This window comes from Phasianus colchicus, chromosome 4, assembly GCF_987193195.1.
Source record: "Phasianus colchicus chromosome 4, bPhaCol1.hap1.1, whole genome shotgun sequence".
Classification (NCBI taxonomy): Eukaryota; Metazoa; Chordata; class Aves; order Galliformes; family Phasianidae; genus Phasianus; species Phasianus colchicus.
The window spans coordinates 7,818,466-7,830,000 of record NC_143439.1 but is presented as its reverse complement, the minus strand read 5'-3'; the positions used below and the strand labels follow the sequence as shown (position 1 = coordinate 7,830,000).

The window sequence follows — 11,535 nt, the reverse complement described above, 5'->3', positions numbered from 1 at the left end:
ACTTAGCTGCTGTTATCAAATGATGGCACATTTTCTCTTCTTCCCGTTTGTCAGCAGAGTACTGGGCACACAGTGACTAAAAAGAAAAGAAAGACTTTACTACTTTGCGCTGTAATCAGAGCATCTTTAGGAACTTTAAGCACATCATAATTAATCACTTTTACAAAACCCTTGAGAAATAGGAATTAACCCCATTTTACAGGTTTGAGAATTGAGGCACTGCGCAGCTGCCCAGGTTAAATCTGTTCATTGAGCCAAGCAGAGGATCTTGGTTTGTCACAAATTCTTTAACAGCATACCACGCACATTCAATATTTGAAAAACGTCAACTTATTAGTGGTCTGACTGCACATATAGGCACAATCACTTACTTTACTGCAAAGTGAATAGTATCATAAAACAAAGAGGCAAGTTTCAGAATGCCAGCTAGCTGTCTACTCCATTTCTATGACTGTCCATTAGATTTGAGAAGCCAACCATTTGCTATTAATTATATAAATGGGCAGCTGTAAAAACTATGGATAAAATCTGCGTATCTTCAGTAAGGCAGGAGAATAAAAGCATACGAAGACCGAACTGTCTTCACCAGATGGATTCCTTACGTTGAGCATATTAGCAGGTCAGAATGGGAAAACTAATATTTTTTTATTTTATTTTTCTGTACTACACCTATTGTATAAATATATTCTATATCCAAAGGGACTGAAAGCCTAAACCTAACAAATAAGAACTGAAAGGCGCACAAACAGAAATTGAAGCTACATAGATTCTCTACTACAGTGTTTTCCTTTCATTTTGTTTTTTTTCTGTTCATCATCTGAAAATGTTTCTGTTAATACAGAACTCAAAATAAAGGGAACCACACTCAGATCCCCCTCTTATCAAACCAATGAAGACACAAAACAAATTCAAATATTGATAAGGAAACAACAAAAGCTTTTCCCTACTTCAGCGCTGCCTGTTTCTAATTTCAGTTTTCATCTGGCAATTCCACAGATCACATTTGCCAGGCAAAGCATCAGCCTTTGTCAATGATTGGATTACTCTATGATCTAGTTAGTAGAATGGACACAAATGTCTGTCTAAAAACAAAAAAAATTGCTTTTTCTTTGTGAAGCACAGCTGATGCAGACACTACTGTAATTATTGCTCAGAACTTAGATAACAGCACAATATCATAACATTTTTTATTTTTAAAACAGTAGCAATGCCATTCTCTATACAAATCTACCTATTATTAAACAGTTGCAAAGAAAACAGGCAGGCTGTGAGTTTTGTGTATATAGATAGATAGATAGATAGATAAACACATTACATACAAAAAACATATTCCAGTTATATGAAGTGCGGGAAAGAGAAAGGAAGAAATGTGGAAGACACACAAGTAAAATAAAATTTGGAATTGTGTAGATTTTCATAGACATTGGATTAAAAAAAAACAAAGTATCAACAGATGAACACATTCGCATTTTAAAAACCTCTTTTAACAATTCTCTCGTATTTATGCACTTCTTCATAATTTTTCACACATCTTAGAACAATGCTCACCTGATGAACAGGCATCCAGAAAGACAAGAATATGCAGCTGATTTTCCAAGTCAATGAGATATCAAAAACCTGCTTTTGTACTCACACGTGAAGCACTTTGCCACTCTCTTCATAAAAATATAAGGTGGCTAAATCGTAACCAACACTATACAAGATTTTTCTAGCTCTTTATAACAGCTGTCTTTTCCAACACATCAATATCTATTTTGCACCCATGATGATTCTGTGTACTTTCCAGTACTTTGTAAATGTTTCATAAGCTGTTATTTTTAAAGTTGCCTGAAAGGGTAGAATTCTAAAAACAAGTGTATAAGGTAAGCTAAGTAGTAAAATGTTTTAAAGTGCTCTTTAATGGATCCTCCTTTACAATTTGAACAGCAACTTTTCATATCTGACATAAAATCCATAGATATAAATCACATTAGAGGGTTATTCTTTCCCCATTATCAATCTCTGTCTCTTTATGGAACATTAAAGTCACATTTGACCTTAAAACATGATAAAATGGAAATCAAACTTGAATGTTTTGTAAAAGATATAATGAACTTGTACCTCTTTATTAAAAAAGTCTCTTTACAATGTGATCTTGAACACATCGCTCATTAAACACCAAAGATTTTCAGAGTGTAGGTGTGACATTCAAAAGAAGGGAAAAACATATTTTGTTGTCCTGACAACTGCCACGAAAACAGAATCAGACTGCTACAAAACTGAAATGTATAGGAATCCATTTTTCAGCAAATTCATTATTTAATGTCAACAGAAAATCACAACTACCTACCAGAATAGAAGGACTCCCAGTATGCAACAATCCCATAGAACTATCACATCAGTCCAGGACGGACTCAACAAACAAGAACAGAAAGAAGCCACCACAGATATCTGGCATTTGCATAGTTACTAACGTTAAGACCTCAGTTTTGTGAGAACGTGGTTTATCAGGTCACATCCTTCAAGAATGCCTAAGGATTTTGTTTTATTTTATTTACTTACTTATTTTAGGAACTACAGACAAAAACTGAAAATTTTACTAGCAAAGAAAAATTAATCTGAAGTGAATTCAAAAGCCAGCATCTTCACTGGAAGTTCAATGGCTGTTGCTGACCATTTCACAGTATCCATCTTCTTTCATTACGTTACTTGCACAGTCTAATTCGCAGAATTATCCTTTCCCCAATATCCTTTAATAGATCTCTTTGATCACACAAGAGACTTCTCAGTTGTTCAGTGGTGCCTACTCACTACGTACACCAAACATTCAAAATAACTTAAAAAAAGATCTTTGAATTGTTTGAGTTGGAAGGGATCTTTAAAGGACATCTAGCCCAATTCTCCTGCATTGAACAGGGATACCTACAGCTAGGTCAGGTTGTTCAGAACACAGGCCAGCCTGATCTTAAATGTCTCCATGTAAGAGGCTGCTTTCATCACCTCTACAGGCAACGTATTCTAGTGCCTCACCACCCTTATTGCAAAAAAAATTCTTACATCCAACCTAAATCTCCATTCTTTCAGTTTCAAACTATTTCCTCTTACCCTAATACAAAAGACCTTGCTAAAGAGCCTACTTCTTTCTTACAGACCCCCCTTAGATACTGAAAGGCCGCTCCCATGTCTCCCCAGAGCATTCTCTTCTCCAGGCTGAATAGCCCAAACTCTCTCAGCCTGTCCTTGTAGGGGAGGTGTTCCATCACTTGGATAGTTACTCTGGATGTGCTCCAGCAGGTCCACATGTCTCCCATACTGACAACTCCACATCTGCACACAGAACTCAGCTGAGGTCTCACCAGCACAGAGTAGAGGGACAGGATCACCTTCCTCAACCTGCTGGCCACACTTCTTTTGATGCAGCCCAGGACGCAGTTGGCTTTCTGGGCTGCAAGGGTACATTACTGGCTCATGTCCAGCTTGCCATTCACCAGTACCTCCAAGTTGGCAGAGCTTAATACTTTCATTTTCCAGCCTGTACTGATAGTGACCCAGGTGCAGGATGCTTGGATTTGTTGAACCTCACGAGGTCTGCAAGAGCCCACTGCTCAAACCTGTCATCTGCAAACTTGCTGAGGATTCACTCAATCCCACTATCAATGACACTGATGAAAACATTGAAGAGCACTGGTCCCAGTAATGACCCCTAAGGATCACTCGTCACTGATCTCCATCCAGCTGAGCCCGCTGACCACCACCATCTATGTGGGTACAATCTCACAAGGAATTCTTCATCCATCAAACAGACCACCCATCAAACCCAAATCTTTTCAATTTGGTGAGAAGGATGTTGTGATGGATCACATCAAAGGGCTTACCGAAGTCCAGATAGATATTAGCTTGTCCACTGATGCAGTTATGCCATCATAGAAGGTCACTAGGTTGGTCAGGCAGGTCTTGCCGTTGTTGAAGCCACACTAGTTGTCTCATATCTCCTCTCTGTCTTCTATGTGCCTTAGCATAGCTTCCAAGAGGATCTTTTTCTCTCCTTTCTGATTCAAGTAATCCAAGATCCATCCCAAAGTAACCAGTCACACTGGACTGTCACTACAAAATCTCCCCATTTCTTTGCTGCATTTTTTCATTTTCCAGATGCCTCCTGTTTCATCTTATCAGCTAACACCTGGCATATAATACCACCAAATCCTAACATTTCAATTAAAAATAAAAATCCAGGTTGATTTCATTTGTGCACTACTAAAACACTTTTGCAGTTTGAATTCTTTGTTATTATTTGATCTCTGGAACTTGTGATATGCATCTTGTCAAGCTTCAGTATGGTTTTAAAATTAGATACATGGTTGCATGCAAATGAATTATCAGACCACCCTTCTACTACTGCTCTGGCCAACACTATCTTGGTTATGAGCTTGGGAAAGTATATAATAAAAGTATGATCATAGATGTACTGTGAGACAACTGCTAAGTCACACTCAGAATGAAACAAAAAATGCTGAAAGAAGAAAAACATATTTCATATATCCTCTCCATCAGTTATCTATTAAAAAAAAAAAAAGCGGCTGCTAAAGATTTACACAGGGCAAGTTTATTAAACAGAATTCTTTGACACAGCATGGAGCAGGGAGAAGACTTGTTTTGTACCCCTTCATCCAGGATTGAACATGAACCTTCTCTGCTGTGCCATTAGAACAGAGGAAAACATGTTTTTTCCTCTTTCCTATTCCCTGCAGAGAATAAACTGAAGGCTATTAGGTTGTGTAAAGGCTTATTTTTGAGGAACAGTAATTCTAAAGGGGCATAAGGTCATCCAAAAAACAAGTCACAGATACAAAAAAAACAATACACGCTGTATGCAGACTATTACAAAATAAGAACAAAGTGAATTAGTGTATGCTGCCAGTCTGTATTTCAGTGAAGGGGTGACCATTCCGGTGTTTTCAGACCAGTTTGTCTTTGATCTTTATAAAGATGTCAAATAAACCCAAAAGTAAAGGATTTCCTTTGAATGGTAATATTTGCATGCACAACTTTGCAGTCCCAAAATTACGTGACGATTTCTACACACTATGCTCTATTTTAATAGTGTAAGTTGTTTAAAATCAATATTGTACTTAGAAAAAAACACCTTTATTTAGCAATTCACATCACTAAACACTTTGATATATGTCAGTTCCTTTGTCTAATTTGGCTAAAATCTACTTGCTTTGTGAACAATCTGTCTCAGAGAGTGTCCCTTAAAAGGAAAAAGTCATCCACAAGATAACGCATACTCTTGCCACTAATGCAAATTCCCAACAAATAAGGATATTTTAGTAAATGAAGGAGCTTCTCAATCCTCTGCTTTCAAAGATCTTTGCACTTGACCTCTGACCTGAAGTTTAAAGTCTGGACTAAAAATGCTACCCTGGGAAATCTTACAAAGACTCCTGAATAAGACTTAGAAAAATGAAAGCTTAAAACCTCAACAGCGAACAAAAGTCAACCAATGACAACGTCTGACAGCCACCGTCAATTCTGAAGTGATGCCTCTGTCATCCAACGACTCAAAGTATTGATTTCTCTCAGCATGAAAAAAGCTTAAGCCAATGAAATAGATATAGCATCATCCCCCCGATAATAGCCATCAAGGTTAACACCAGCAGAACACTTATCAAAGTATCTCTTCTATTTCTTCTTGTTTTAATGGACTGAACACAATGCAATGGCTTCTCATCACAGCAAATCTATGGTTTTCCAAACCTTATTATCCACTTTTCCAGTCTCTTATCTGATTTGAAGATTAAAAAGAATCTGAATCTAAATCAATTGCTTCTAATATAAATACACAGCAAAACAAACAAACATATATATATATATATAATATACATATATATTTGTATATAAACATATATATATATATATATATATATAAAATATGTTTTTGTAGACATTCCTGGGGGGAAAAAAAATCAATATGCCAAACATGTATATACGCATTTAAAAATTGCAAGATGGAAAAAAATACAGTTGGCTTAAATCACACCAAAAAAACTGGTAATACTATGGTCATGAGCAGAAAAAAAAAGAAGAAAAAAAAAACCTACCACAGTCAGTTAATTTAGGTTAGTGATTAGAGAGAAAGACAAGGATCTCAAGAGACATCTGGCTTTAATCTGCACTGAGTCAACAGCTTTATTTTCTACCTTTAAGTCTCACAGTATTAAGCTTTAGTAAACTCAACTAAACACTAGGCAACAGCAATTTTACCACAATTGCATCTTAAAATGAACCCTATTTAGTAGAGTAGGTAAATGAACTGAACTAACAAGAATTCAACTGACAATAAATAAAGAGCAAAGAGAAGTAACATCAGTTTCATTCTGCAAAATCAATTTGTAACATGTACATTTTCCATTTTTGCTTTCTTTTTTAATTTTGATGCTCAATTGAGGATATTCTTTGTTCTACAGTAGCACCCTTAAATCACAAAGACAAAGCGCTACACAAACAAATAAGAGATCTTACTTCTTGGTAAAAATGGGGATTTTCAATATATGTTCTACATTATTTCAACATTCTAATTCTCTCTGCATCACTGCTAACCACTCTCATAAGCAATGTACCAAGACAAATGTTCTTTTTTAACCCAGGAAGCCATCCTTATAATGTGTATGTATAAATGCTTTGCATGCAAGTCTCAAAGCACACACTAAAACAGACACAGTCCACTCCCCCTCATTTGCAAATCCGGTTTACATCTGTGCTCTCTTCATACCGCTCTTATTTTAAAAACAGGCCAAGATGCTACTACTGGGTATTAAATTTGAGACCCCGTGGGTCATCTTCCAACTGCAAAGCATTTGCCTGCAACCAGCAGATGAAGACATGTCAGCAACTTAAAACTGCCAGAAGATTAACACCGACTTCTGAAGCTGTAGTTGTCACTGGCCTAGGACAACGTGCCAAGCCTACTTTCAACACTTCCCAGCTTTTCTTTTTGTTCAAACTAAAGCACCAAAAAGTCCTTAACTGCGACTACCGTCTCTGCATTGCTCTACTGAGGCACAGTGAGGACCTTTGATATCTGAAAGTCAGGAAATAAACTAGTCCAGTTGTTTTTGCTCCAGCAGCCAAATATTTACTGCTCAAGGATTCTGACTTCCAAACACCCCTCTACTAGCATAACTCTTCTACAAATTGTACCACTAAAACCTGTCACAAGAGAGAAGAAATTATTCTAAAACTTAAGCAAAGTCAACCTCTGACATAACAAAAACAGAAAAAAATAGTCTGAACAATGCAGGTAGCAAGCAATAAGCTAAAGCATCATCTGGAACCTTACTGCAAAATACCTCGTCCAATTTTGATCTCTAAGCTTCAGCCTCAGTCTATACTTTGCTTGTCTATAAGCAAAGTAAAAACTATTTGTGTGAGATATGGCTATTTAGTTTCCACAGCTACCAATGACACAGTTATTTAAAAACTACTATAGTTAAATACTTATGTTAACTGTCTCAACTTTTACCTTAGAAGAGCATGCATTCCTATGTAGGACTCATTAATGAAGAACAGACAAATCACGCTCATTTCAGATATCAAGACATAAGGCATAATAATTTCTTATTTTGCCATGACTGCTTGCACATCAGTGACAAACACATCTCTAGTAAACCCTTGGTACTTTAGATACGAAGTTAGTTTCAAACCTAACTGGACTCCTTAAAATGTCAATTTTGATAAACATTTGTAGTTTATCTTTCTACCTATTTGTTCTGATGACAGAATCTGTTGTTTCTGATAAAAGAATCAAAGGAATGTTTTGAAAATATTTTACTATGAATAGTAGCTTAGTACACACTTTAAGGCCTTAAGAAAAGTAAAGAAACAGCATTAGAACACAATAAAACCAAAGTATATACTGGGACAGTAAACACGGCAGATCACCTATCATTCTACAGGATAAGTATCAGCCACAGGAGCTTTAAAAGTGTTCTGTTTGGCAATTTTTTTGTGAGATCTCAGCTATGAAACATTCAGAAGTGAACATGAACTCATTAGCCAAGAGGTAACCTATCTGTCCCCTGTTAGCTTCTAACACGCTAGCCCCAACAGCTAATTTAGTAGACTTTATTTCTGACAGTTCAGGACCTTTTCCTCATATGAGAGAATGATCATCTTGACTCACTCACGCTGCTAAATAGAGCAAAAAAGTTTACTACCAAAGCTTTTCTCTCCTACATTCAGGAAAAAAAAAAAAACAGTTTCTGTCATTAAATTATTATATATTCATCTGTACCTGCAGAAATACTTTAATTAGTTATTAAATGTTAAGGGTCTTTTATCAGAGAATCTGTGGATTATCATAAGGGATTTTTACTCAAAAGTCTATTCAAAAACAAGATGCTCAGTGCTGCTAATCCACAAGTCGCTCCTCACCTTCACTCCAAGCACTATAGTACACTAAGACTTCAGAAATGCATTCTTTCAGCGATCAAGTATTTCAAAAGCAGAATATTTTGATTAAGACGATAAATGGCAAAGATTAAAAGAAATCCAGAAGCAAATGAGTAGGATGACTAAAGACGGCCTTTTACAGCAGCTGCTCTTTAGAATATTCCCAGCCATTTCCCTTGGAAACATGTTAAACAGTCACAATTTCAGCTCCAGCTTAACCTCTGCCTTAACTTAAAGCCTCCTGTCAGATTCCTACAGCATTCAACTATGAAAAGCAAATAATTATATTTTTTTCTGCTGTGCTTCTTTTCAGCAGTCTATTTTTGTACTTCATTTCAACTTGTATACAAGTTTGAATGTTTGTTGTTGGCTTTGTGTGTGTGCATGCACAATTTATTCTTATGCATTTACATAACATCATTCTGGACTTTCAGAGAAGAATGAGATAGGTTCATTTTTTGACTAACATTTATAAAAGGTTCTACCACTTTTGAAAGGATGACATAGTTGTCTCTAAAAATCGTTAGAGGAGAGTAATTTAATTTCTCATTAAAACTAATATATGATTTTTATTATTCATAAAAAGATAGTGCCTAAAATATTCTGACTATTCAGAACATGAGAAGGCAGTGGATTTGGTTTAATGTAGAGCAGTATGACAACTTCCATTCATACAACTCTAGATCCTTAGACTGAGCAATATGGAGCAAGGCTAAAAATACTCCATAATAATTGCCTTAAAATTCAAATTTTCTCGATCACTTAAATGAGAATACTGAAACAATGCAAGAATCAGTACTAACACGGATGGTACCTTCAGAGAAATCAAGTACTAATTAATAGCTCCCAGTTCCTACTGGAAACATCCTTTGTGCTTTCACTGTTTAAAAAATATAACATTAATACCCTATAAACACATTCAGTTATATAGGAAGAACACAACAGATCCATTTCATGAATTTTCTCTGTATTTCCCATTTCAGTATAAATAAAAGAACCTGTAAAATCTATTCCAAGGCTCTGATGTTACTGTCTAATTTTACTTTTGGCTTTGCTTCAGTTTAGCATGAGGTTTTCTGTCTTCTCCCCCTCTACTCATAAACGATATGAAGGCATTTTAATACTGGCCCCAGATAATGATTATCAGCATTTGTTACATACAGCTGAACTCTTTAGATGTTGGTGAAAGGACACAATACAGACTACACAGCATGACTGTGCAAATCCTTAACTTGATTTCACTAACTGACTGATTCAGCATAAAATAACAACATTTAAACATAACACACTTCAAGCAATGAGCACAACAGCCACACAGAATAAAAAAGCCACATCAGTATCAAGGGTTTTGAAACAAGAATCTGGAATTTGATGTGAGCTACAGTTTGCTCGTTAACATTATAGGTAATGAAAAAACATATGTTGACTTATCAAAATCACTAGCTTACACCAAGCATGAACACAAAGGAAATAAGCTACTAAAATTATGTAAGATATTACATGTAGAACTAATATAAGAGGCAGTTATTGGACAAATAAAAAAGCCGTAAAAATGCATAATAACAGATTTTTCATACTTGTTAGCTTTGTTACATACTAGGCAATAATCTAGCTCCACTTTTGATAGTCCAAATTTCTGAGTAGCTTCAATCAACTGCCATTTAAAAATTGTTTTAGAAATTTTCCTTTCTCCTCTACCACATGAAATTACCTTGCAAAACAATGTTGGTTCAATGCTAGATGCGTGACGCTGCCTTCAAGACTATTGACAACTGCTTAAAAATTAAATATTTGAGGCTCCTAGCAGATAATGCAGAAAAAAAAAAAAAAAAAAAAGGAACAATATTTTAAGGTCAGAATATCTGACTTTCTCTTCCATAAACATCTGATGCGTCCAGGACTAACAATAGGATAACTTAGAGGTGTCTGTGAGTGGCATATGTAAGATTCCCCCAGAGCAAGAACAGGCAAGGAATGGCTTTGTCCCACTGGTGGAGAAAGGCTGCCCCACAGACTGCACCTCATGCTGTGAGAAGGATAGGGCAGCTCATGAGGTTTTGCCTGAACAGCTGTTACTACAGCAGGTGCAAACTTAACCCCATATGGGGACCTGCTGAAGGTTATGAAACCCTGACAGTATATTATAAACTTCTTATCCAAAATTATGACATAACTGGTTTCATAATTGCCATGTATTCTTTTTAACATAATAGCCCACACAGTAATTGAGCGTTTTTGTTTACTTCATCTGTCACCTTTCCAAAAAGTATCTCAGGCAAGAATTAGTAACACCTACCAAAGATAGAAACTAAAATTGATCTAGGGGCACCACACAACTCAAGACAGTATTACAATACTGAAATCTCATGTTCCTCCAAAGAACAAACATGGGAAACGATGGAATAAGTGGGAACATCTCAAAAATCTATTATAAAATCATAGAACAGCCTGAGTTGGAAGGGATCCACAAGGATCATCGAGTCCAACTCCTGGCTCCACACAGACCACCCAAAATTCAAACCCTACATCAGAGAGCATTCTAAAAATGCTCCTCAAGCAGTCCAGTGTTATGACCACCCACTGCCCTGGGATGCCTGTTCCAGCATCTGACCACCCTCTGGTGAAAAATCTTTTCCTGACACCCAGCATTACATATCTCCATCCTTGTTCCCTCAGGTCCTGTCGTCACCAGAGAGCAGGGATCAGTGCTGCCTCTCCGCTCCCTGTGAGGAGCTGTAGGTCGCCATGAGGCCTCTCCTCAGCCACCTCTCCTCTTGGCTGAACAAACCAAGGGATATCAGCCCCTTCTCACTCTTCAGCCCTTCATCATCTTAGAGAGCATCCAAAGGAGAGATACAAAATGGTTTGATGTCTTTCTTATATTGTGGAACCCAAACTTGTGCACAGTGCTCAAGGTAAGGCTCCGCCACCTCAGAGCAGGAATAAAGGTGGGAAGGAGAAGGGGAGTGAGGAAATTATTAGGAAACCCATTTTGTTCCTTCTGTGAAACAGAGCAGCGACAACAATTTGTCTTTCTAAACCGTACAACTCTTTAAGGATTGACCCTGACACTTACAGTAGGACTTCAGATTAACAGTGAAATCC

General features: G+C 36.7%; 1 protein-coding gene across 7 annotated transcripts in view; it reads right to left on the bottom strand.

Moving 5' to 3' along the window:
* Positions 1-11,535, bottom strand: part of LRBA (LPS responsive beige-like anchor protein) — a 370,588-nt gene that overhangs the window by 223,361 nt on the left and 135,692 nt on the right. For all 7 annotated transcript variants that reach the window (XM_031588887.2, XM_090138536.1, XM_031588890.2 and 4 more), the window contains one exon: positions 1-76. This exon is cut by the window's left edge and continues 91 nt beyond it. In XM_031588887.2, coding sequence (XP_031444747.2) covers positions 1-76 — 76 coding nt within the window. The remainder of the gene's footprint in view (positions 77-11,535) is intronic.